This window comes from Ips typographus, linkage group LG2 (genome assembly GCF_016097725.1).
Source record: "Ips typographus isolate SLU linkage group LG2, UJ_Ityp_2.0, whole genome shotgun sequence".
NCBI classification, from domain to species: domain Eukaryota; kingdom Metazoa; phylum Arthropoda; class Insecta; order Coleoptera; family Curculionidae; genus Ips; species Ips typographus.
The window spans coordinates 8,024,890-8,050,782 of NC_138423.1; the positions used below are offsets into that span (position 1 = coordinate 8,024,890).

The 25,893-nt window shown below is 35.3% G+C and overlaps 1 protein-coding gene and 1 long non-coding RNA gene across 2 annotated transcripts; one reads left to right on the forward strand and one right to left on the reverse strand.

Annotated features, from left to right (window-relative positions):
* On the reverse strand, nt 1–25,780 carry LOC145725458 (uncharacterized). Its single transcript, XR_014177282.1, has 3 exons — nt 25,300–25,780; nt 1,082–1,195; nt 1–1,026 (listed from the first exon to the last, which is right to left on the reverse strand). It is a non-coding gene; the product is annotated as an uncharacterized LOC145725458 (long non-coding RNA).
* LOC145724592 (uncharacterized) lies at nt 6,097–9,154 on the forward strand. The gene is made up of 3 exons (XM_081972943.1): nt 6,097–6,214; nt 8,590–8,783; nt 8,866–9,154. The coding sequence occupies exons 1-3, from the start codon at nt 6,209–6,211 to the stop codon at nt 8,981–8,983; spliced, it is 318 nt and encodes a 105-aa protein (XP_081829069.1). The 5' UTR covers nt 6,097–6,208; the 3' UTR covers nt 8,984–9,154.
* Nucleotides 25,781–25,893: the final 113 nt, after the last annotated feature.

Genomic DNA, 25,893 nt, shown 5'->3' on the forward strand with positions numbered 1-25,893 from the left:
ACAAAATCGTCTCGTTTCAAAAACTGTGTTTATCAAAAGGTAATTCTTGCAAATTCTAGTCAGGATTTGACATTAGTGGCAGGTAGCACGTGGTTTTAGAGGATAATTTGGAATAAGAAAATAAGTGTTTTTAGAATCCTCATTAAATTTCTCATTCAATAAACTGAAAAAGTATATAAAAAGTTTCACAACCAACATAATGACAATGTAATTAAAAACGGTAGATTATATACAAAAAACAAGAGAACGGTAAAATAACCACAAAAACGGTAGATATTTCAAGAACACGAAGGAGCCAAGTTCTGGGAGGCGCACTCTAAGAAACATCTTAGAGGTTACAACCGAGAAAATAGTAAAGAATTTGTAACATTGGGCAAAAGAAACTTCCATTTACTCACAGGCTTCCTCTCAGGACACTGTCGCTTGAGACCTGAAACGGATGGCCCTACCGAAGTGAGGAAGAGACTCCTGAACACCTACTTTGTGAATGTGATGCAGTCTCAAATATAAAGAACAACTTGTTTGGTTGCAGCATCTCTTCTCCAAACTCGACTGTGCTCCTCCAGCTATAAAGCTGGAGGAAGAACTGTAATGAGGCTAGCCTTAGTCCTAGTGACTAAATAGGCTTTAAAGCCGAAATTGGGGCAAAATTTTAATAATAATTACGTATTTATTAAATTATTAGGGTTTTTTATAGTTACATATTTTATTCTACTTAACATATTCTCTACATTAGCCAAAAGCAAATCCAGAATTAACATTTATATTGCTAAACAAGGAGTTAGCAAACTCGAATATTTTTCTTAGAATTACTATCGCAGTTAAGGTGAAATTATGAATATTAGATATTTTAGCTACAAGGGTATCCCGCAAAGCTGCCAGAATGTGAGCATTATCATTGAACAAAACCCATAACCTTCCAGCCATTTCTCCTTTAAGTTTAAGGAACGATTGCACCAGTTTTAGTACTTCGACATAGGGAACCTGAGGTTTGGTTAAGACTATTCCTGTCGATAAGCTCGGGCCCTAATTGGAAAAAATTTGAGATACTCGTTAAGCGAAAACAGATTTTTATACTTACACCCAAGTTGAAATCTATTTCTGCATTAGCTCGTTCCAAGTTTTCCACTGAATTGCTGGATATTTTATTCGTTTTTATCCATCGTTGCGCATGGTTGATGACAAACAGTGTGTTCTAAACATGAAAAAAAAATTATTTTCCATCATTACTATCATTAACCTAACCTACACGTAATAGTTATTTATCTAACAAGTGCGGAAAGTACTACTTTGTCGAACGAGATTGCAGTTGCAGTTAAAGTTGAAAGTTGTTTCCTACGAGTATCATTTTTTATTAAACTGAACGAAAATGTATAGTAAAATTACTAAAATAAAAGCCTCTGTTTGCTAAGATGATTAAAAGCGTATTCTTAATTGATAAATCAAATATACAGTTATGGTTTTTTCTTTCTTAGTCCGGAAAATTAACTTTACCGCACTAGTGTAAAAACGTACTCCTTCCCGCACTTAAAATGAGTGCGATAAAGTGCACTTTACCGCACCCGAGTAGGAAAACAAACATTACAGAAGGCTGAAATTTAAAACATACTTTATTCAGTTAATAGTTATTTGCGCAACTAGGGAGGAAAGTGCAACTTTTGCTCCTGCGAACAATTTGAGACCCGACACAAAGCGGAGACTGGTTGTCACTTTCTTGACAAATTGACAAAAATATCTTTAGTAACAACTTTTTTTTTTCAGCCATCAGATATTAACATAGTATTTAACTGCTGCTTTTTTTTATAAAACATAACATTGGCTGTGGAAAAAATTAGATGCGCAACTCTGGAGTAAACTGCTTTTTGCACCCTTGAACTTTGAATTGTTCGCGGGAGCAAAAGTTGCACTTTCCTTCCTAGTTGCGCAAATAACTATTTTCTACGACCCCTATAGAAAATAAAATTTTTATCCCTCATTTGAGAGATGAAATTATCATTTTCACTACCTGGGGAGAGAAAGTGCCACCAGAGAGACTGAAAGTACTTTCCTCCCTAGGGAGGAAAAGTGCCACCAGTAAAAGTCACACTTTCTAAAGACAGTTTGTCACTTTCTTGACAAATTGATAAACATGAGGAAAATACTTTCAGAGTCTCTCTGGTGGCACTTTCACTTATGATTTTCCACGTTGTTTTTTTAGATTTGAATTAAGTGGAGGCATTGCCGGCTTATTTAGCAAAATGTTCCCTATTAGGGACAAGACTTATAGTAAAATAACTAAAAATAGCCTAAGGATCAAGCTACAATGACAAGTTTTCATGTGCAATACTTGCTTAAATTACAGCCTTGTTCGTAGTTTCTGAATGATCAAAATTTTGACCAATCACAAACTACCCACTGTGTTGAGATTTACGAAAATGCTGCACATGTGACTTAGCATAAGTGTAAGTCAAAATAGATGCACAAGACATTGGCATCATACAGGGTGTCCTTTTTTTTATGACCAAGACTGCAGATATGATAAGAAAATACGCTTTTCATGATGGCATTTTCATAAATATATAAGAACTGCATAGAATAGCGTTTCTGACATTAATTCTATAAATTGGTGTAAAATTGTAAAAGCAGATGCAACTTGTACGAACAGTCAAAAACCTTTCGGAATGTTTATTTTTCTGGTTAGATATCATTTACTTGCAACGTCATGTCCTCTGTAAATATGTTACAAAGTTGCGTCACATTATGACAACAGCACAGATGATGAACACTTTTTTTTTATTTATTATAAATTCTACCTTAATAATAGTTTAAAAATAGTATAAAAATACTTACAAGAACTATGAAAAACACCCACAACTGCATTTTAAATTTCAAAGAAACAAATAATTAGTTTCAGAAAATAGGTAATAACTACTAATCCATTTCGTATTGGTGAAGTCGTATTTAAAGTTCTTTTTTAATGGGTTTTATCATTATAGTTAGATTTGCTTGGTGTTAATCTGGCCAATTTTACTTAAATGCTGAAAGTATGACATCATTTTAGAAATCTTTTGTCACCAATCATTTCCAATTAGAAGAATGTAGGGAAAGTCACCTCAGTTTTGAAAAATTGCAAAAGTTTTTTTTCAAGGCTCAAAAAATATTAATAGAACAACAAGAATTAAGTACAAATAATTAAACACAAACAAACAGCAAGAGATGAATTTCCAATTTATTCTTAAAATTTATATTTGAATAGATACTTAAATTATCAGGGCAAGTGTAGAAGATTATACAAATTAAAGTCAACAAAGGCAAAAAATAAAATAAACAAATATAAGGCTTAAATACATGTTTTTCTAGTTCGCAAACATCTTCATCTTTTCAGTTTTTTTCCCACATTTGTATCAGTTTTATTTTTATACAATTTATTAATAAGGTTTAAAATCTTCTGATTATTTTCAGAATCTGATCTCGTCAGACCAGCGATTTTAATCAATTTTTATCAAAATTACTGTAATCATCAGCAGTTCTAACAAAGTTCAGTACTTTGAAATGTACCACTTCCAAATACACTTGAATTGTTTTCTCTTCTTAAGGTTCAATTAGCATGCTTGCAGTAACGTGACTCTTGTGACTTTTAAAGTTTAAACGACAAAATTTTAGATCACGTTTTCAATTTTCAAATTAAAAAGTCACTTTACTATGTTTTGAAGATATCAAATTCAGTTACGAAAGTCACGTGACTATTTTCAAGCGTCGAATGTCACACATGACTTTTCTTGAGGTTTAAATAGCTATCTTGCTTTAAGGTCACGTTACCCTTTTAACGTTTTTTTAATTAAAAGGAGGGTTACGTGATTTTTTTCAAGTTTCAAATAGAATCCTGTAGGTCACTTCACTCTTCTTACGGCTAAAATAGCCTTCTTACAGTCCCATGACCTGATATTTAAGGTCAAATCTTTTGAAATGCAATGATTGATACAAAACAAACAGGATGGGACGAGATAGGAAACATTGCGCTCAGAAAACTTACGAGAAGCGGGATAACTGCCCTCTTGAATATTGTTAACGCAATACTTAGACTGAGGCACTTTCCTGCTGATTGGAAGAGAGCCGATGTTATCCTGTTTCCGGAACCACACATGTGGTGCTGTTCTCCCAGAATTATCGGCCCATCAGCCTCCTGTCATCTTTGGGAAAAGTGGCAGAAGTTATCATCCTCAGGAGGCTAACGGAGCAAGAACAGGACCTGCACGTCATACCCCACGAGCAATTTGGATTCAGGAGGACACTATCAACGGAACTCCAAGTCCTGAGGATGACCGAGTACATCACGGAAGGGTTCAACAGGAAAGAAGCGACAGGAGCCGTGCTGCTAGACGTATCCAAGGCCTTCGACAGGGTTTGGCACAGAGGACTTCTAATCTAGATGCTGGATGCCGGCTTTTCAGTCGGCCTGATAAAACTAATTAGATCTTTTCTTTCAGCTCGTCACTTTCGAGTCAAAATCGACATTGTCTATTCAAGTAACAAGGAAATGCTACCAGTTTAGCACTCTACACGGATGACACTGCAATCATGGCCAGGAGCAGGAGCGGCCGATTCTTGACCCAATAAGTGCAAGAGGAGACCACAGCATTGGGGAAATGGTGCAACAAATGGAAGATCGACCTAAATGCGAAGAAAACACAGGCCATAGTCTTCAAAAGAAGACCCAAGACGAGGATAGAAGGCAACGTCAGGTTAAAAGACATGGACATCGAGTGGCGCAATGAGGCGACGTAACTTTGGGTCAAGATGGACCAAAAGCTCACGTGGGGAAGTCACATAGAATACGCCAGACAGAAAGCCAGAGCGACCAGAGCAAAACTGTATCCCCTGACAAGTAGGACATTGAAGCTGGCACTTCCGAACAAAGTGACGCTCATCAAGTCGGTTTTTCAACCGCACCTGACCTACGCCTCGGCCGCGTAGGGGTACGCGGGCATGGTACGTTAGAAACGTGGACATCCAGCGAGATTCATCACCGCAACGGAAAGGATCAAGCAGAGCGTAGTGAAGATATTCCAAAAAGAGGAAAGCAGCGAAAATCAGTTACTGCGAGAAGCAGTGAACTACGACCCGGACCCCACAAATGACCCCGATACCAGCTATTAGGTAACGGGTAATTATTAATAAGTTGTTCTTCTGTTTCAGATAGACGACAATTCAGGACCAACCAGCCAAGAAGAGGACCACAATTTCCCCCCGGACCCTCTCCTCGGGTAGCGAAAATTTTATTCTCAAAATCTGGGTAGAAACTTTCCGCAGTTATCCCCTAACTGGGCTCTGGCTGCACTCCTGGCGCTTTCCCCCGCTTTATCTACGCAAAAGGGGGAAAACCATTCCCCACTCACCAGACCCTAACTCCCCAAAACTTTATTATGTAAAAACAGACGGACGAAATCCTGCTGTTTGGACATCCTATAGTTTGCCAGGACCACCAGAGATGGACGAGCTGTCGAAGAGAGAAGAAATGGAAGACAAGAGACAAGAAGGGCATCCTTCTCCCAGGACAGAGGACGCCGATGCAACTCTGGGAACTTCCCGAAAAGGAAAATTCCTGGACTTCCTCTTCCAGACCTCTCCTTTTGGTCTACAGCGATGGGAGGGTAAAAAGCACTAGTCTTGCTGGACCCATCTATCTGAGGCCGCATTCCCTGCCATAGAATACTGGCGCTACAAAACAAACGCTTTTTTACTGTATTGATCAACTATTTTATAAATTTTTTTACCATTTTCCCTAAAACTAGAGACCTAATGACTTGACTGACCATTTAGTAAAATTCTATTAAACTGTAAAAATGTAGTTCATAGTAATTAGGTTAGGTGCTACGGGTAATTTCCATAAATGAGTCAGTTGCATTCAATGCAATAAAAACATTTTGCATTGATTACATTCTCAAACAAACCATTTTACAGGAAAACAAAATAAAACACGGATGTCCATTCACATCTGGTAAAATTCATATGTACTAGTGATTAGCGTAAAATTTGATACTTATATTTAATTAAACGTTAACCGGAGCTTTATTGAAATTGTAGTAAATAAAATAATTATTTTCGTTAGTCGCTAATTTTTAGCGTAAATTAATAAATTGTATATAAAGTGTTTGAACAATTATGCTACCAATTCAGTTCAGTGATAAGTGTTGCAGTAGTCAGTTAGCAGTGGTAATTGAGAATAAAAATGAAGGTATGTTCATAATAATTCACAAAAAAGTTAATACATTTTTTAATTTTTTGGACCAAAATTAATGAATGTTTTCTCTTCTTTCTATTGGTTTTTAATTTTTTTTTTTTTGAGAAAAGAGCAGTTGAAAATTTTTCTTTTATGTTTATTGTTAAGAAATTGTTAATTTTAGAAAAAACTTTAAAAACAATTTTTTTAGAAGAAAAGGATACAGGTTTAATTGGAACTTTAAGTTAAGAATAAGTCTCAAATCACATTTGTGTAAATTTTTAATAATAACTTATTATTAAATAAATTCTACTGAACTGATACTTAAAATTCAACCTATAAAAATGTCTATTATGCTATTTAGTTGAGTTGATTTTTAAAAAGATAATGTACAGAGTGATTGTTTATATTTTACTCAATAGCTAAATAAAACTTTTTTTAATTGCAGCAAATTTCTGAAAATTATGTACCTCCGTCATTTTTTGGAATTTTAAATGCTTAAAATGTTTGTCTTGAACTGTTTTTTTAGCTTGTGCTAACCGAAACACAAAAAAAAGTTAAATTTTACACTAGCGCTCTGTGAGTTGTGACCGCGTTTACTCGGTTCTAATAAGTAGATGTAAACCTAGTCCATTGTGTGCGTATTTTGAACATTTTTTGTCGTTTGCAAAAATTACGTAGTGTTAACTGTTTTCGAGATATTTGACATTATTTAGTTTTTTTTTGAAAAGTGTATCAAAATTTGAGGAGAGAAAGCGATAGGACCCCCTACGGTTGACGAGGTCAAACATGCAATCAGAGTGCAAAAGAACATCAAGGCACCAGGAATCGACAAACTCCCGGCAGACTTATACAAACTAGGAGGCGAACACCTAACAAAACAAATGCATGCACTGATCATCAAGATATGGGACGAGGAACGCATTCCTACCGAATGGAAAACAAGAATTATCTGCCCAATTTACAAAAAAGGGGACAAATTAACATGTGGAAATTACCGTGCCATAACACTACTGTGTTCCGCTTACAACCATTCAACCCATTACCGAAGAGATTATCGGCCAATACCAAACAGGCTTCAGGCAAGGACAATCCACAATTGATCAGCTTTTTACGGTGAAACAAATCCTGAACAAGTCCTGGGAACAAGACATAGACATAGTGTATAATATTTTCGTTGACTTTAAACAAGCATCCTTTCCCAATAAACAAAGGCTGGCTCTGGAATATGTCATACGACAAACAAATGCTGGGAGGTCATACTTATTAACAAACAAATCGGTACAACTGGCCGCCTACGCAGATGATATCAATATTATGACCCGCAGAGCGAAAGAAGCGGCAGAAATATGCACACAACTGAAGAGAGAGGCCAGAAACATCGAACTCGAAATAAATGCACAAAAGACAAAAACACTAACCCAAGCAAGAACAAGAGGAAACGAAAACTACCCCAGAGAAGAGGATGCTGCGTGGGTGCTGTCCAGAGCTTTACATATCTAGGTGTTGAACTCAACACGAGAGGATCAGAGGAATCGAAGATACAACATCGAATAATATCGGCAAACAAAGCCTACTTCGCTCGGTCCCACATACTCCGCTCCAAAATCATACACAGAAAATCAAAAATCAGGATATACAAAACCATCATCAGGCCGATACTATGCTGTGGATGCGAGACATAAGTTATGACAAAGAACTCACAGAATATACTGGAGGTGTTTGAACGAAGAATACTAAGACGGATCTTCGGGCCACTAAATGAAAATGAGGTATGGAGAAGAAGATATAATCATGAAATCTACCAACTTTTCAAGGAGGCACCTAACTCAGAATTCGTCAGACTACAGAGGCTACGATGGGCAGGCCACGTAGTAAGAATGTCGGATAACAGGCTACCAAATAGTAGGATGCAGGGCAGAAGACCAAAAGGAAGACCACGGAAGATGGGAGGATGGAGTGACAGAAGACGCGCAAAACTTGAGGTGTCAGAACCTGGAGAAGATCGGCGTTGGATCGACAGTGTTGGAGGCGGAAGATAGAGGAGGCCAAGGTTCAATTTGGACTGTAGCGCCATTGGAGACAGAGAGAGTGTATCAAAATTTGAGATTTGTGTATCTCATCCATTTTTTAAGTTTTAGCTACAAAAAAAGCTCAAAATATTTATCCTGAACTGGTCCTTCACCTCGTGCTAACCGCAACACGATTGAACATATACCGGGTGTTCAAAAAAGAAAATGAACAACAATTAAATTTGAAACTAACTTTTTAAGTGACCTGTTTACTATGTAGAGAAAGTTATTCTAAAATTTTTTGGTTTTCCACCACAAAATTCCAATTTCCAAAATACAGTACTTACACTTTGTATTAATATTGTATTGTTATTTTAGGTGATTCTCATTTCTCTGGTTGTATGTGCTTTCTTTGCATTGTGGGTAAATGCTTTACCAGTAAAAAATGACACTGTTGCCAATACCATCATTAATGCCGGAACAAATTCAAATAGCAACGAAATTACCACAATTAGTCCAGCAAAAGTGCTGTTTACACATTTGCGTCGTCGAGCTATTGGAGGAAGATTGAGGTAATACATTTTTGCTTGTGAACTGTTATAAAAAGTCTACATTAGCTTCTACTAAAAAGTAATTTAATAATTCATATTCTAGATATGCTGACAGAGATGAATACTACGATGATAGAGACGATGATGCTGGTTATGACAGACAAGGATCTGAAGTTGGATACATGAGTCGACACGATGATTTTCCTACAGTAGTCTGGTAAACAGAGTCAATGTATAGTTTATACTTACTGTGATTTTTAAAACGCTTAGTTATTTTTATAAATAACTGTTATCATAAAAATACTGCCCAATTGTTATTACTAGTTATTATAGATGTGTACCAGTTTTAGTAAGGAAATGTGTGAGTAAATATACTTAACTATGCAGTTTAATTGATTTGCAAATAATTTGTTCCTTCTACCGTCGATAGTTCGAATCACTGTACCAGTAATGAGACATCGTGCTACTATTAAGGAAACGCTGAAACATTTTCAGCGGTATTCTCTTAGAAAAAATAAGCCCTATGATAGCTTGCTCTGCAATAAACAAACTGAATTCTACAATAAACAAATTAAATATCCAGAGAATAAGTCCAACACTTAATCTGTGGTCAGAACGATACTAGGAAATAAGCTGAACCAAGATTCCTCATTAGAAAATAATCAAGAATTTACGGCTGACTTGCAAAGCTCTGTTAGCAGCTTGAATGAATTTCGTTCCAATCAGTTTGGTCTGAGTCTGAAAAAAGTTCTTCAGATATTTTAAACCCTTTCATAACCTCCTAAAGCTCATATCTTCTTTATCTTTTTGCGAGTTGTGTAAATTCTGCGATTCTATCTTGTGTCAAGCCATCCAACTATGATACAGCTCTCTTACTTTCTTTTGCAATTGAAGATGACTGGGTTCAAATTAGTTCCTTTTGTTTCTCCTTTCTTCAGCTAAAAGTCTTCTTTCCTGGATGTGCTAATTAAATTCCAGTCTTTCACGGATATGTCTGGCTATATCAGAGTTTTCATGGTAGTCTCTGTACAACGTTGCAAGTTCAGAAACCTACTGTTTTTTTAGTTTCAAACAAGTTGTGTTTGATTTGTTCCAATTTTTGCAGATATTTCACTCGTTTGATTTGCAACATAAAATCAAAAACACTAAATTTAAAGCATGCTTGTTATTGACTAACTTCCTAACTTAAGATTTGAATAAGAATGTATAGCAATATAAAGTAGCTCTTCATTTTTTCGTGGATCCCGCCAAGTCGTTTTCCAGCCAAAACGTTGATTTTTAGTTTTAATATTATTTTTTGTCATTTTGAGGAAACCACCTGCAAAAGTGCCAAAAACGTAAAAATCTTCTTTAAAAAATGCAATTTTTTTTATTTTTTTTTTAGTAACAACGGTCCATTTTTCCATAGTAAAATTCATTAAGACAGTGGATTATTTCAAGCAAATTTGAACTATACTGACATTTGTTTTAATTACAGCTTTTAAATGCTCGGAGGAAACCAAACATTTAAACCTTCTGAAGGTGGCTTTAACAACAATAGGCAGATGTCAAAAACTAGAAAATCCTCTTTAAAAAACAAATAGTTTCTTAATATGTTCAGTAAGAGTTCTTATGGCAAAACTCATTAGGACAGTAAGCCATACTGACAACCATACTTGACATTTGTTGGTTTTGTTTTAATTACCGCATTTTGAGATCTAGAAGAAAATTAAATATTCAATCTTCCAAAAGATGAATTTAACAACAATCTGCAAATGTGCCAAAAACGTAAACATCTTCTTAAAAAATCGCACTGTTAATTGTGACAACTGTCAATATGCTACCCATAAAGCTATAAAAGTTGAGTACATACACGAAAAATAGTAAATTTAGTTTAACTTGGGTTAAATGCATTTTAAATATCCATCAGTGCAATTATGACATTTGTGGCATTACGATAACCATATCTGACTAAAGTCTAGTTTATTCAGAATGTGACAACTGTCAAAATCTTTTCCATTAACCTATAAAATGCAGTCAAATCAGTATAAACAATATCAAATTCATTTTATAGCTTTGTGAGTAGAGTTTTGACAGTTGTAACATTTGGCAGTCAATCTGGATACTTGTTGGCTTGGTTTGAACCTGAAAAGTGCCAAATTCAACTCTATAAAGGTATAAATTAAACGAAACATCTTTGAAAAGCAATAAGATCAATTTGAAATAAGTTAAATATATTTTATAGTTCCATGAATGCAATTTTGACTTACTTTGGTTTTGTATGAATGTGACAACTGTCAATATCTTCTCCATAAAACTATAAAAGTTGAGCACATACATGAAATAGTATCCCTAATAGCACTCAACGTCACAAAGACGTTTTATTTACGTCTGGTCCCGACTATTGCAACGTCTTAGAAACGTCCCTTATTGGAACGCCAAGGTTTTATGGACGTACTTCAGACGTCCTGCTGGTACGCACATCGGACGTCCTACGTCCGGACGTCGGATGTTTCTATACACATATATTACATACTCAGGTGGAAAGTGTTTGATTTCTGTCGAGAAATTAGGTAGTTTGCCGAGACGAAGTCGAGGTCAACTTTATCTCGAGACAGAAATTAAACTTTCTACCGTGGTTGGTTGTATACTATTTTATTTTCAACCATTTATCAAAATCTCATCGAACTTCTAATAAATTATTCAGTTGAAATATTGATTGCTAATAGTCTCTAACAATAAGCTAGTATAGGTACGAGTAGTTATGACTTCAACCACAATAAACCACTGGTGATTTGTTTACAATCTTGACAACGTCATTATTGTGTCTGTCTTTACTATTTTGAGCTAAAACGTTTCTTAAAGTGCTTTCAACATGGAGATTTCTGAAGACTGAAGCTGTTGCAGAGGTGGTGGCACAGTCTCTTAACTATAAAAAGTAAGCCCAGATATGACAAAACGCATATTGACTTTCACCCGGGTGGAAAGTGACATTTACCCGGGTGGAAGTGAGCCACCTGGGTGGAAAGTAAAAGCAGGTAATTTTCATCTTTCAACCTGGTTTACACATAAGAAATAACGTTATTACATACCTCGTTGAAAATAAAATAGTACATTTAGTTGAACTTGTGTTAAATGCATTTTATACTTCCATCAGTGCAATTTTGACATTTGTCGCATTTGGATAACCATGTCTGACTGAATTCTAATTTATTCAGAATGTCAAAATCCTTTCCATAAACCTATAAAACACTCTTAAAATGTAGTCAAGTCGGTATAAACAGTTTCAAATCCATTTTATAGCATGGGGAGTGATGTTTCGACACTTGTGACATTTGGCAGTCAGTTTTGGATACTTTTGGGTTTCGTTTGAATCTAAAAACTGTCAAATTCAACTTCATAAAGGTATAAATTAAACAAAACATACTTCAAAAGCAATTAGATCAGTTTTTCATAGCTTTTTGAGTGCAATATTAACAGTTGTAACGTTTGGCTGCCTACTCCTGACTTACTTTGGTTTTGCATGAATGTGACAACTGTCACTATCTTCTCCATAAAGCTATACAAGTTGAGTACATACACGAAAAATAGTAAATTTAGTTCAACTTGGGTTAAATGCATTTTATACCTCCATCAGTGCAATTTGTGGCATTTGGATAACCATATCTAACTAAACTCTAGTTGATTCAGAATGTGACAACTGCTAAAATCCTAATGTAGTTAGAAAAAAGATGTTTTTATGGTTCTGTTTTGCTTGAAACTATTTTCAGTTTTGATGGCAAAAATTATTAAGACAGTGGCTTATTTAAGCGAATAAGCATATTTGACCCATACTGACACTTGTTTTTGTTTTACTTGGGAAAGAAAATAAAATATTTAAACCTTCTGAAGATGCCTTTAACAACAATCTGCAGATGTGCAGATCTGCTGGAAATCCTCTTTAAAAAACGCAAAGTTTCTTGATTTGTTTAGTAACAAAGAAGATGTCATTATAGTCTATTTTTGCTTGAAACTATGTTCAGTTCTTATTGTATTATTGTTATTAATCTTTGAGATAAAACATTACACTTAACAAATTCTAAAAACTGGTACCTTAATTACTAAATAATACAATCTTAAGAATATACCGTCTAGCTAATCTCTAAACCTAGCAGGTAGACCACAGCTCTACCTGACCTAGTTTTATAAGATACATCAACATTTAAGTCCTGTTCTTGATTAGCACCAGGCTGAACTCGGTTTGACCCAACTGAAGACATCAGTTCTGGTTACAAATTCATCCTCAACATTTTGATTTTCTGTAAAAGGATTCGGTGAATGCTTTAAAAAACTAGAGTATCTTCTTAAGACACGACCAACATTGTTCTTTACTACATAACTACGAGGAAACCTAGTGGTTCCTAACACTATACCAAGCACCCAACATCTTAGCTGATTATCCCTAATCATTATACTTTCCCCTTTTTGAAAACCATCTCGAGCATGAGCATTCACATCATAAAATCTTTTATTATTCAGTCTTTTTTCAGCTAATTGATAATCATTAATATCAGGATAGTCACTTAAAAATGCATTTGATACAGGCACAAACGATCTTATTGAACGTCTCTGCAAAAGTTCTACAGGAGATACTTTTAATCCGGATAAAGGCTTATTTCTATATTCCAATAGTGCTTTGTAAATATCTGTACCACTATCCTGACATTTTCGAAGCAAACCTTTACAAATTCCTACTGCCCATTCGGCAAGGCCGTTTGATTTGGGATAACGAGGACTTCGGAAAGCGTTAGTATCAAATTTAACGTTTTTTTTGTTTTGTTTTTTAAACACCCTGTATATGTTCAATCGTTTTGCGGGTAGCTCAAAATGAAAAAGTAGTTTAAGACGAACATTTTGAACTTTTTACAGTTAATAAAACTCCAAAAATGGCGTAGATACGGACTTTTCAAAACAATTTTCAAAAAAATAAGTTGAAAAACGTTGAATATTTCGGAAACGGTTAAAGTTACGGACATTTTGAAAGAGACCAAACATGTTCAGAATGACTTTCTGCTTGCAGTCGACTAGGTTTACACCCTCTTAAAACCGGACAAACGAAGTCACAACTAGCAGAGCGTTAATGTCAAATTTTTTGGTTTTTTGAACACTTTGTATATGTGCAATCATACTACGGTTAGCACGAGGTGAAAGAACAGTTTAAGACAAACATTTTGAGCTTTTTACAGTCCCTCAAATCCCGAAAATGGCGGAGGTACGGAATTTTCGAAATTTGTAAGCAATTTTCAAAAAAAAATTGAAAAAAGTCTCAATATCTCGAAAACGGTTAGAGTTACAAAAATTTTTCAAGAGACCGAAAATGTTGACAATAACTTTCTGGACCCTGTGTACTAGGTTAACACCCACTCAGAGCTGAGTAAGTGCGGTCACAATTTTCAAAGCGTTTGTATCAAATTTAACGTTTTTTTTTTGTTTTTTGAACATCCTGTATAGTATTCCTGTAAATCCTTTTGCAGTTAGCTCGAAATGAAAAAGCAGTTCAAGACGAACATTTTGAGCTTTTTACAGTTGTTGAAACTCCAAAAATGACGGAGATATAACATTTTCAAAATTTTGATGCAATTTTCAAAAATGTTTAGAATGACTTTCTGCATCCACTTGACTAGGTTTACACTCTCTTAAAATCAGGTAAACGCGGTCACAATTTTCAAAGCGTTAGTATCAAATTTAACGGTTTTTCTTTTTTGTTTTTTTGAACACTCTGTATAAGTGCAATCGAACTTCGGTTAGCAGCAGGTTAAAGAGCACTTCAAGGCGAACATTTTGAGTTTTTTTTCCAGTCGCTAAAACTCCAAAAATGGCGGAGATACGGATTTTTCAAAATTTGTCAGAAATTTTCAAAAAATAGTTGAAAAAAGTCCCAATATCTCGAAAACGGTGAGAGTTACGAAAATGTTTCAAGAGACCAAAAATGTTCAGAATAACTTTCTGGACCCTGTGGACTAGGTTTACACCCACTCAGAGCTGAGTAAATGCGGTCACAATTTTCAAAGCGTTAGTATCAAATTTAACAAATTTTGTTTTTTGAATACCCTGTATATGTTCAATCGTTTTGCAGTTACCTCGAAATGAAAAAGCAGTTCAAGACGAACGTTTTGAGATTTTTACAGTTGTTGAAACTCCAAAAATGCTGGAGATATAACATTTTCAACATTTTTATGCCATTTTAAAAAAAAAGTCCTAATATCTCAAAAACGGTCAGAGTTACAGAAATTTTTCACGAGATCAAAAATGTTTAGAATGACTTTCTGCATCCACTTGACTAGGTTTACACTCTCTTAAAACCAGGTAAACGCGGTCACAATTTTCAAAGCGTTAGTATCAAATTTAACGGTTTTTCTTTTTTGTTTTTTTGAACACCCTGTATAAGTGCAATCGCATTTCGGTTAGCAGCAAATTAAAGGGCACTTCAATGCGAACATTTTGAGTTTTTTTCAGTCGCTAAAACTCCAAAAATGGCGGAGATACGGAATTTTCAAAATTTGTAAGAAATGTTCAAAAAATAGTTGAGAAAAGTCCCAATATCTCGAAAACGGTTAGAGTTACAAAAGAATAACTTTCTGGACCCTGTGGACTAGGTTTACACCCACTCAGAGCTGAGTAAATGCGGTCACAATTTTCAAAGCGTTTGTATCAAATTTAACGTTTTTTTTTTTTTTTGTTTTTTGAACACCCTTTATATGTTCAATCGTTTTGCAGTTAGCTCGGAATGAAAAAGCAGTTCAAGACGAACATTTTGAGATTTTTACAGTTGTTGAAACTCCAAAAATGATGGAGATATAACATTTTCAACATTTTTATGCAATTTTCAAAAAAAAGTCCTAATATCTCAAAAACGGTCAGAGTTACAGAAATTTTTCACGAGATCAAAAATGTTTAGAATGACTTTCTGCATCCACTTGACTAGGTCTACACTCTCTTAAAACCAGGTAAACGCGGTCACAATTTTCAAAGCGTTAGTATCAAATTTAACGGTTTTCCTTTTTTGTTTTTTTGAACACCCTGTATAAGTGCAATCGCATTTCCGTTAGCAGCGGGTTAAGAGCACTTCAAGGCGAACATTTTGAGTTTTTTTTCCAGTCGCTAAAACTCCAAAAATGGCGGAGATACGGATTTTTCAAAATTTGTAAGAAATTTTCAAAAAATAGTTGAAAAAAGTCCCAATATCTCGAAAACGGTGAGAGTTACGAACATGTTTCAAGAGACCAGAAATGTCCAGAATAACTTTCTGGACCCTGTGGAGTAGGTTTACACCCACTCAGAGCTGAGTAAATGCGGTCACAATTTTCAAAGCGTTAGTATCAAATTTAACATTTTTTGTTTTGTTTTTTGAACACCCTGTATATGTTCAATCGTTTTGTAGTTAGCTCGAAATGAAAAAGCAGTTCAAGACGAACATTTTGAGATTTTTACAGTTGTTGAAACTCCAAAAATGACGGAGAGATAACATTTTCAAAATTTTGATGCAATTTTCAATAAAAGTCCTAATATCTCAAAAACGGTCAGAGTTACAGAAATTTTTCACGAGATCAAAAATGTTTAGAATGACTTTCTGGACCCTGTGGACTAGGTTTACACCCACTCAGAGCTGAGTAAATCCGGTCACAATTTTCAAAGCGTTAGTATCAAATTTAACAAATTTTGTTTTTTGAATACCCTGTATATGTTCAATCGTTTTGCAGTTACCTCGAAATGAAAAAGCAGTTCAAGACGAACGTTTTGAGATTTTTACGGTTGTTGAAACTCCAAAAATGCTGGAGATATAACATTTTCAACATTTTTATGCAATTTTAAAAAAAAATCCTAATATCTCAAAAACGGTCAGAGTTACAGAAATTTTGCACGAGATCAAAAATGTTTAGAATGACTTTCTGCATCCACTTGACTAGGTTTACACTCTCTTAAAACCAGGTAAACGCGGTCACAATTTTCAAAGCGTTAGTATCAAATTTAACGGTTTTTCTTTTTTGTTTTTTTGAACACCCTGTATAAGTGCAACCGCATTTCGGTTAGCAGCAGGTTAAAGAGCACTTCAAGGCGAACACTTTGAGTTTTTTTCCCCGTCGCTAAAACTCCAAAAATGTGGGAGATACGGATTTTTCAAAATTTGTAAGAAATTTTCAAAAAATAGTTGAAAAAAGTCCCAATATCTCGAAAACGGTGAGAGTTACGAAACTGTTTCAAGAGACCAAAAATGTTCAAAATGACTTTCTGGACCCTGTGGACTAGGTTTACACCCACTCAGAGCTGAGTAAATGCGGTTACAATTTTCAAAGCGTTAATATCAAATTTAACGTTTTTTGTTTTGTTTTTTGAACACCCTGTATATGTTCAATCGCTTTGCGGTTAGCTCGAAATGAAAAAGCAGTTCAAGACGAACATTTTGAGCTTTTTATAGTTGTTGAAACTCCAAAAATGACGGAGATACAACATTTTCAAAATTTTTATGCAATTTTCAAAAAAAAGTCCCAATATCTCAAAAACGGTAAGAGTTACAGAAATTTTGCACGAGATCAAAAATGTTTAAAATGACTTTCTGCATCCACTTGACTAGGTTTACACTCTCTTAAAACCAGGTAAACGCGGTCACAATTTTCAAAGCGTTAGTATCAAATTTAACGGTTTTTCTTTTTGTTTTTTTGAACACTCTGTATAAGTGCAATCGCATTTCGGTTAGCAGCAGGTTAAAGAACACTTGAAGGCGAACATTTTGAGTTTTTTTTCCAGTCGCTAAAACTCCAAAAATGGCGGAGATACGGATTTTTCAAAATTTGTCAGAAATTTTCAAAAAATAGTTGAAAAAAGTCCCAATATCTCGAAAACGGTGAGAGTTACGAAAATGTTTCAAGAGACCAAAAATGTTCAGAATAACTTTCTGGACCCTGTGGACTAGGTTTACACCCACTCAGAGCTGAGTAAATGCGGTCACAATTTTCAAAGCGTTAGTATCAAATTTAACAAATTTTGTTTTTTGAATACCCTGTATATGTTCAATCGTTTTGCAGTTACCTCGAAATGAAAAAGCAGTTCAAGACGAACGTTTTGAGATTTTTACAGTTGTTGAAACTCCAAAAATGCTGGAGATATAACATTTTCAACATTTTTATGCCATTTTCAAAAAAAAGTCCTAATATCTCAAAAACGGTCAGAGTTACAGAAATTTTGCACGAGATCAAAAATGTTTAGAATGACTTTCTGCATCCACTTGACTAGGTTTACACTCTCTTAAAACCAGGTAAACGCGGTCACAATTTTCAAAGCGTTAGTATCAAATTTAACGGTTTTTCTTTTTTGTTTTTTTGAACACCCTGTATAAGTGCAATCGCATTTCGGTTAGCAGCAGGTTAAAGAACCCTTGAAGGCGAACATTTTGAGTTTTTTTTTCCAGTCGCTAAAACTCCAAAAATGTGGGAGATACGGAATTTTCAAAATTTGTAAAAAATGTTCAAAAAATAGTTGAGAAAAGTCCCAATATCTCGAAAACGGTGAGAGTTACGAAAATGTTTCAAGAGACCAAAAATGTTCAGAATAACTTTCTGGACCCTGTGGATTAGGTTTACACCCACCCAGAGCTGAGTAAATGCGGTTACAATTTTCAAAGCGTTAATATCAAATTTAACGTTTTTTGTTTTGTTTTTTGAACACCCTGTATATGTTCAATCGTTTTGCGGTTAGCTCGAAATGAAAAAGCAGTTCAAGACGAACATTTTGAGCTTTTTATAGTTGTTGAAACTCCAAAAATGACGGAGATACAACATTTTCAAAATTTTTATGCAATTTTCAAAAAAAAGTCCCAATATCTCAAAAACGGTAAGAGTTACAGAAATTTTGCACGAGATCAAAAATGTTTAAAATGACTTTCTGCATCCACTTGACTAGGTTTACACTCTCTTAAAACCAGGTAAACGCGGTCACAATTTTCAAAGCGTTAGTATCAAATTTAACGGTTTTTCTTTTTTGTTTTTTTGAACACTCTGTATAAGTGCAATCGCATTTCGGTTAGCAGCAGGTTAAAGAACCCTTGAAGGCGAACATTTTGAGTTTTTTTTTCCAGTCGCTAAAACTCCAAAAATGGCGGAGATACGGATTTTTCAAAATTTGTCAGAAATTTTCAAAAAATAGTTGAAAAAAGTCCCAATATCTCGAAAACGGTGAGAGTTACGAAAATGTTTCAAGAGACCAAAAATGTTCAGAATAACTTTCTGGACCCTGTGGACTAGGTTTACACCCACTCAGAGCTGAGTAAATGCGGTCACAATTTTCAAAGCGTTAGTATCAAATTTAACAAATTTTGTTTTTTGAATACCCTGTATATGTTCAATCGTTTTGCAGTTACCTCGAAATGAAAAAGCAGTTCAAGACGAACGTTTTGAGATTTTTACAGTTGTTGAAACTCCAAAAATGCTGGAGATATAACATTTTCAACATTTTTATGCCATTTTCAAAAAAAAGTCCTAATATCTCAAAAACGGTCAGAGTTACAGAAATTTTGCACGAGATCAAAAATGTTTAGAATGACTTTCTGCATCCACTTGACTAGGTTTACACTCTCTTAAAACCAGGTAAACGCGGTCACAATTTTCAAAGCGTTAGTATCAAATTTAACGGTTTTTCTTTTTTGTTTTTTTGAACACCCTGTATAAGTGCAATCGCATTTCGGTTAGCAGCAGGTTAAAGAGCACTTCAAGGCGAACATTTTGAGTTTTTTTCCCCGTCGCTAAAACTCCAAAAATGTGGGAGATACGGAATTTTCAAAATTTGTAAAAAATGTTCAAAAAATAGTTGAGAAAAGTCCCAATATCTCGAAAACGGTGAGAGTTACGAAAATGTTTCAAGAGACCAAAAATGTTCAGAATAACTTTCTGGACCCTGTGGATTAGGTTTACACCCACCCAGAGCTGAGTAAATGCGGTTACAATTTTCAAAGCGTTAATATCAAATTTAACGTTTTTTGTTTTGTTTTTTGAACACCCTGTATATGTTCAATCGTTTTGCGGTTAGCTCGAAATGAAAAAGCAGTTCAAGACGAACATTTTGAGCTTTTTATAGTTGTTGAAACTCCAAAAATGACGGAGATACAACATTTTCAAAATTTTTATGCAATTTTCAAAAAAAAGTCCCAATATCTCAAAAACGGTAAGAGTTACAGAAATTTTGCACGAGATCAAAAATGTTTAAAATGACTTTCTGCATCCACTTGACTAGGTTTACACTCTCTTAAAACCAGGTAAACGCGGTCACAATTTTCAAAGCGTTAGTATCAAATTTAACGGTTTTTCTTTTTTGTTTTTTTGAACACTCTGTATAAGTGCAATCGAATTTCGGTTAGCAGCAGGTTAAAGAGCACTTCAAGGCGAACATTTTGAGTTTTTTTTCCAGTCGCTAAAACTCCAAAAATGGCGGAGATACGGATTTTTCAAAATTTGTCAGAAATTTTCAAAAAATAGTTGAAAAAAGTCCCAATATCTCGAAAACGGTGAGAGTTACGAAAATGTTTCAAGAGACCAAAAATGTTCAGAATAACTTTCTGGACCCTGCGGACTAGGTTTACACCCACTCAGAGCTGAGTAAATGCGGTCACAATTTTCAAAGCGTTAGTATCAAATTTAACGTTTTTTGTTTTGTTTTTTTGAACACCCTGTATATGTTCAATCGTTTTGTAGTTGGCTCGAAATGAAAAAGCAGTTCAAGACGAACATTTTGAGCTTTTTGCAGTTGTTGAAACTCCAAAAATGACGGAGATATAACATTTTCAAAGTTTTGATGCAATTTTCAAAAAAAAGTCCTAATATCTCAAAAACGGTCAGAGTTACAGAAATTTTGCACGAGATCAAAAATGTTTAGAATGACTTTCTGCATCCACTTGACTAGGTTTACACTCTCTTAAAATTAGGTAAACGCGGTCACAATTTTCAAAGCGTTAGTATCAAATTTAACGGTTTTCCTTTTTGTTTTTTGAACACCCTGTATAAGTGCAATCGCATTTCGGTTAGCAGCAGGTTAAAGAACCCTTGAAGGCGAACATTTTGAGTTTTTTTTCAGTCGCTAAAAATCCAAAAATGGCGGAGATACGGAATTTTCAAAATTTGTAAGAAATGTTCAAAAAATAGTTGAGAAAAGTCCCAATATCTCGAAAACGGTGAGAGTTACGAAAATGTTTCAAGAGACCAAAAATGTTCAGAATAACTTTCTGGACCCTGTGGATTAGGTTTACACCCACTCAGAGCTGAGTAAATGCGGTCACAATTTTCAAAGCGTTAGTATCAAATTTAACGTTTTTTGTTTTATTTTTTTTTAACACCCTGTATATGTTCAATCGTTTTGCGGTTAGCTCGAAATGAAAAAGCAGTTCAAGGCAAACATTTTGAGATTTTTTCAGTTGTTGAAACTCCAAAAATGACGGAGATATAACATTTTCAAAATTTTGATGCAATTTTCAAAAAAAAGTCCTAATATCTCAAAAACGGTCAGTTACAGAAATTTTGCACGAGATCAAAAATGTTTAGAATGACTTTCTGCATCCACTTGACTAGGTTTACACTCTCTTAAAACCAGGTAAACGCGGTCACAATTTTCAAAGCGTTAGTATCAAATTTAACGGTTTTTCTTTTTGTTTTTTTGAACACCCTGTATAAGTGCAATCGCATTTCGGTTAGCAGCAAATTAAAGGGCACTTCAATGCGAACATTTTGAGTTTTTTTCAGTCGCTAAAACTCCAAAAATGGCGGAGATACGGAATTTTCAAAATTTGTAAGAAATGTTCAAAAAATAGTTGAGAAAAGTCCCAATATCTCGAAAACGGTGAGAGTTACGAAAATGTTTCAAGAGACCAAAAATGTTCAGAATAACTTTCTGGACCCTGTGGATTAGGTTTACACCCACTCAGAGCTGAGTAAATGCGGTCACAATTTTCAAAGCGATAGTATCAAATTTAACGGTTTTTCTTTTTGTTTTTTTGAACACCCTGTATAAGTGCAATCGCATTTCGGTTAGCAGCAGGTTAAAGAGCACTTCAAGGCGAACATTTTGAGTTTTTTTTCCAGTCGCTAAAACTCCAAAAATGTGGGAGATACGGAATTTTCAAAATTTGTAAGCAATTTTCGAAAAAAAAGTTGAAAAAGTCGAATATTAGGCCTATCATGTGGTATTAATGGTTCTTTACTTATATTATTTGAGTATTTAAGACAAGACTGACAAGTCGAGATAAAAGACCCAATATCTTTGGTCATACCAGGCCAGAAAAATGCCTTCCTAGCCTTGACTTTCGTTTTGTCAATACCCCACACCTGACACCATGTATTATTGTTATTAATCTTTGAAATAAAACATTTATATATATACAGGGGGAACAGTAACAACTCAGTCGTCTGCACAATACATTTATTAGGTGTTAAACCTTTTTTAAAAAATTCCCAACATGTTTCGAGCGCAGAAGCAGCTCATCATCAGAGACTAGAAGAACATGTTAAATGTTAAAAATTATACAAAGATAAAAGTATATAAAAGGAAGCTTACCTAGTACCGAACTATAAAATTAAGCTGTCATTCTGTAAAAGGGGACAGCAGAATTGGAGTTAAGTGTTTGTAGTTTTTAGGGAGAACTTAAAAAACTCATTGACGTTTTTAAGGATCAAAAAGTAATAATCTGTAAAAATCAATGTCAGTGAAAGTGTTTAAAAAATAGAGGTCGATCAAGGTTACTTTATAATGGAGAAAAAAACAAAAAATAGTTACACTAACTCTTTTGACGGTACATTGCATAGAGTTTTAGGGGGCCCCCTGAGGGGCAACCCTAAGTGTAGGGAAAGTTCGGCATCTTGAAACTGGGATGTGAAATGTCTCTAAAAACCTTTCTACGTGTTAAGTTGGTCACTTGTTCACTGCTAGGCGGCCACGATGGGAAAGAACGACAGAAAACTGGTTACCCCCGACCACCCACCCAAATGAAAATGACATAGTCGACGACAGAATGTCAAAAAGTCAACCCCGATCGACAGCAGACAGAAAATGTTAGTTTTAACCCAGGTTACCTGTTCATTGGCGAATGCAAGGTAAACGAACTTATAACTAAATCAAGATCAAGATCCTACAACAGCTGTAGACAGCCGTCTTTACAATCAGAGTTAATGTTTGAAAAATTTTGATAATTTAACAATAATATATATATATAGGCCGGTTTAGAACGTCTTTCGACGTTGTCCGACACCCAATTTCCAGCCTCTTCGGTCTTCACAATCTTCAGGTGTTAGATTTCTCTCACTCATGCATTTATGCATGGTTTTCTGCCACTCCTGTTTTGGCCTTCCTCGTTTTCTTCTGCCTGTTGGTTGCCAATGAAGTACTCTTTTAGGCCATCGGGTATTTGACATTCTTTCCACGTGTCCGTACCACGTAAGTTGCTTGTTTTCGATATCCTGTGTTATTGCGTCTTCTATTCCCATCCGTTGTTTTATGATGTCGTTTCTTATTCTTTCTCTTCGTGAAATTCGCATCGATCTCCTCCATTTCAACTGCCTCAACTCTTTTCTTGTGTCTATCTGAAATTCTCCAGGTTTCTGATCCATATAGGAGGGTGCTTTTTACCATTGCCTCATAAATATTAAATTTCCGCTTCTTGGTTATTTCTTTGCTCCAGAGGATTCCATTCAGAGCTCCGATTACTTTTTTGGCTTTGACTATTCGCTTTCCGATTTCTTTTACATCTGTTCCTGTGTTGTCGAATGTAATGCCCAGATATTCATATTCCTGACACTGAAGGATTTCTTGGCCATTGTCCAGTTCCAAATTTCCGTCCTGAGTTTCCACACATAGATACTTTGTCTTGGCTATGTTGACTGTTAAGCCCCATTCTCTGTATTCCTCTATTAGCTTTCGCATCATGTACTGCACATCCTCTTTATCATTGGCTACTATGACTTGGGCGTCTGCGAACTGTAGGGTAAACAAGCAACTATCATTAATTTCTATTCCCATTCCTTGGACCTTTCTTTTCCAGTTTTTTAGTGCCATCGCTATGTATATTTTAAAAAGAGTGGGAGAGACACAGCATCCTTGACGCAATCCTTTATTCACCATAAGCTTTTCAGTGACACATTTGCCTATACCTTAACTCTTGATTTTGATTCCCTATATAGTTCTTTAAGGGCTGTTACGTAGGTGTGATTAATGTTGGATTGCTCTAAGACCCTCCATAGTTTTGATACTGGGACTGTATCGTAGGCTTTTTGTAGGTCAACAAATGCTAGGTGCGTTTCTAGCACTTCTCTTCTCTATAACTTGTTTTAGAGTAAACACGTTGTCTGTACATGATCTTCCTGCTCTGAAACCGCATTGTTCTTCCTCTTCTTTTCGTTTATAATCCTCTTCAATGAGATCACGTAAAATTCTACCATATAGTCTGCTCAATGTGCTTGTAACCGAGATGCCCCGATAGTTATTGCAGTCCAGTTTATTTCCTTTTTTGTGAATGGAGGAGATGAGAGCCATTTTCCATTCCTTAGGGACGGAATGTCCGTTCAAGCATTTATTACTAATAACTGTTAAATTTCTAAACAGCTTTCGAGTTCCATATTTTAACATTTCGGAATATATTCCTTCTGGACCGCTAGATTTACCTGGTTTAAGGTTCATAACAGCTTTTCTCACTGTTTCCTCAGATACCTCAACTTCCTCCCCTTGTACATTGAAGTGTCTTGTCTCTATTTAACAATAATACAGTACAGAAAAACAATTGTGTTATGTCATAAGGAACAGGAAGTCGGCAGTGCAAGTAAATACAGCTCAAAAAGGAAGAGGGGGGAGGAACTCTATTAAAAGAGCAGGGAATTGAAAAAAAGAGTGGAAGAGTGTCTCACTTGATCATTGAGGCAGACGACATCAGAAACTGCTGAGGCCTTTGCTATCTCCAGTGATTCAAGCAAATCGAGAAGGTTACCCTTGTCACAAAAGTGTAAAACTTTGAACCCTTCTTCTATGTTAAAGGTGTGATGATTGAAGAGCAGGTGTCTAGCAAAAAGGGGTTTCATGTTAATTGTGCTCAAATTGGGGTTGTTAGAATGCTTCTCAAATTTCTTGGTATTGTTATGATTCACACTGGATGACCTTCCTTGTCCTGACGTGGAGAGAAATGGGTTGGATTTATTAATTTGCATTATAATGTCCACCTCGCTTTCCTGAACGGATTCCTGACTGCCGTCCCGGTTCTCTCCAACAGTACAAGAAGGCCCGTTTGTTTTGAACATTTTTACCTCACAAAAAATCACTCCTAGTGTCGAACCACAAAATAAAATAACAAATGAATTTAGAATTTAAATTCAGCAAAACAAGAAATACCATACAGGGATGCCAAAACGTTGTGTTATTAGGACAACGAATAAACCTAAACTAACCTATTATATAATTACCTTCTCTCACAAAATACAAAACTAAAAATTACTGCTAGAATACTGTTATCTATGAGTTCGAAAGATTCTTAATTCTAAAAAGAAATTACTTTACTTACAGTCTGTTACTGTTCTTTTAATATCACCGCACGTCACGCCCTCTCTCCCCGCACTATAGAATAATCCTTTATCTGCTGAGATGCCAAAGGGTTTATCTCTGGCTTTTTAGAATCTTCTTCCCCTGCTGCAGCAGGACGTCTTCCAAAGATAATGATAGCTCTTCCCGGTGAGATTTGTGGATTTAATGTCACACGCCTCGACCAATTCGCTTGATCTCCTCAAGGGATGTAGCCTAATTAACACGCCCGGTGTAGACCTCTCGAATTCCAGTGGAATACTCAAATCAATTCGAGGCTTATTATTTCTAATCTTCTTTCTTTTACTTGACTTCCAAAAAACCGCCAGTCAATCATTCAAAATTGATTAATTCCCAAAAAACAAAAACCGCTCAACAATTAACTACCTACAAACTATCTATCTTTTAACATCCCTGTAAAAAAAATACCAGGAGTGATTTGTGTGATAAAAAGATATCAATATCTTTTCAGTATGTTCATTAAGGCGTATCTGAAACCTTCTGCCTGTCTGACCCACGTCACAGTGAGGGCTGCAACAGGAAAGTTGGTAGACTCCGGATTTTTGAAGGGTGGGAG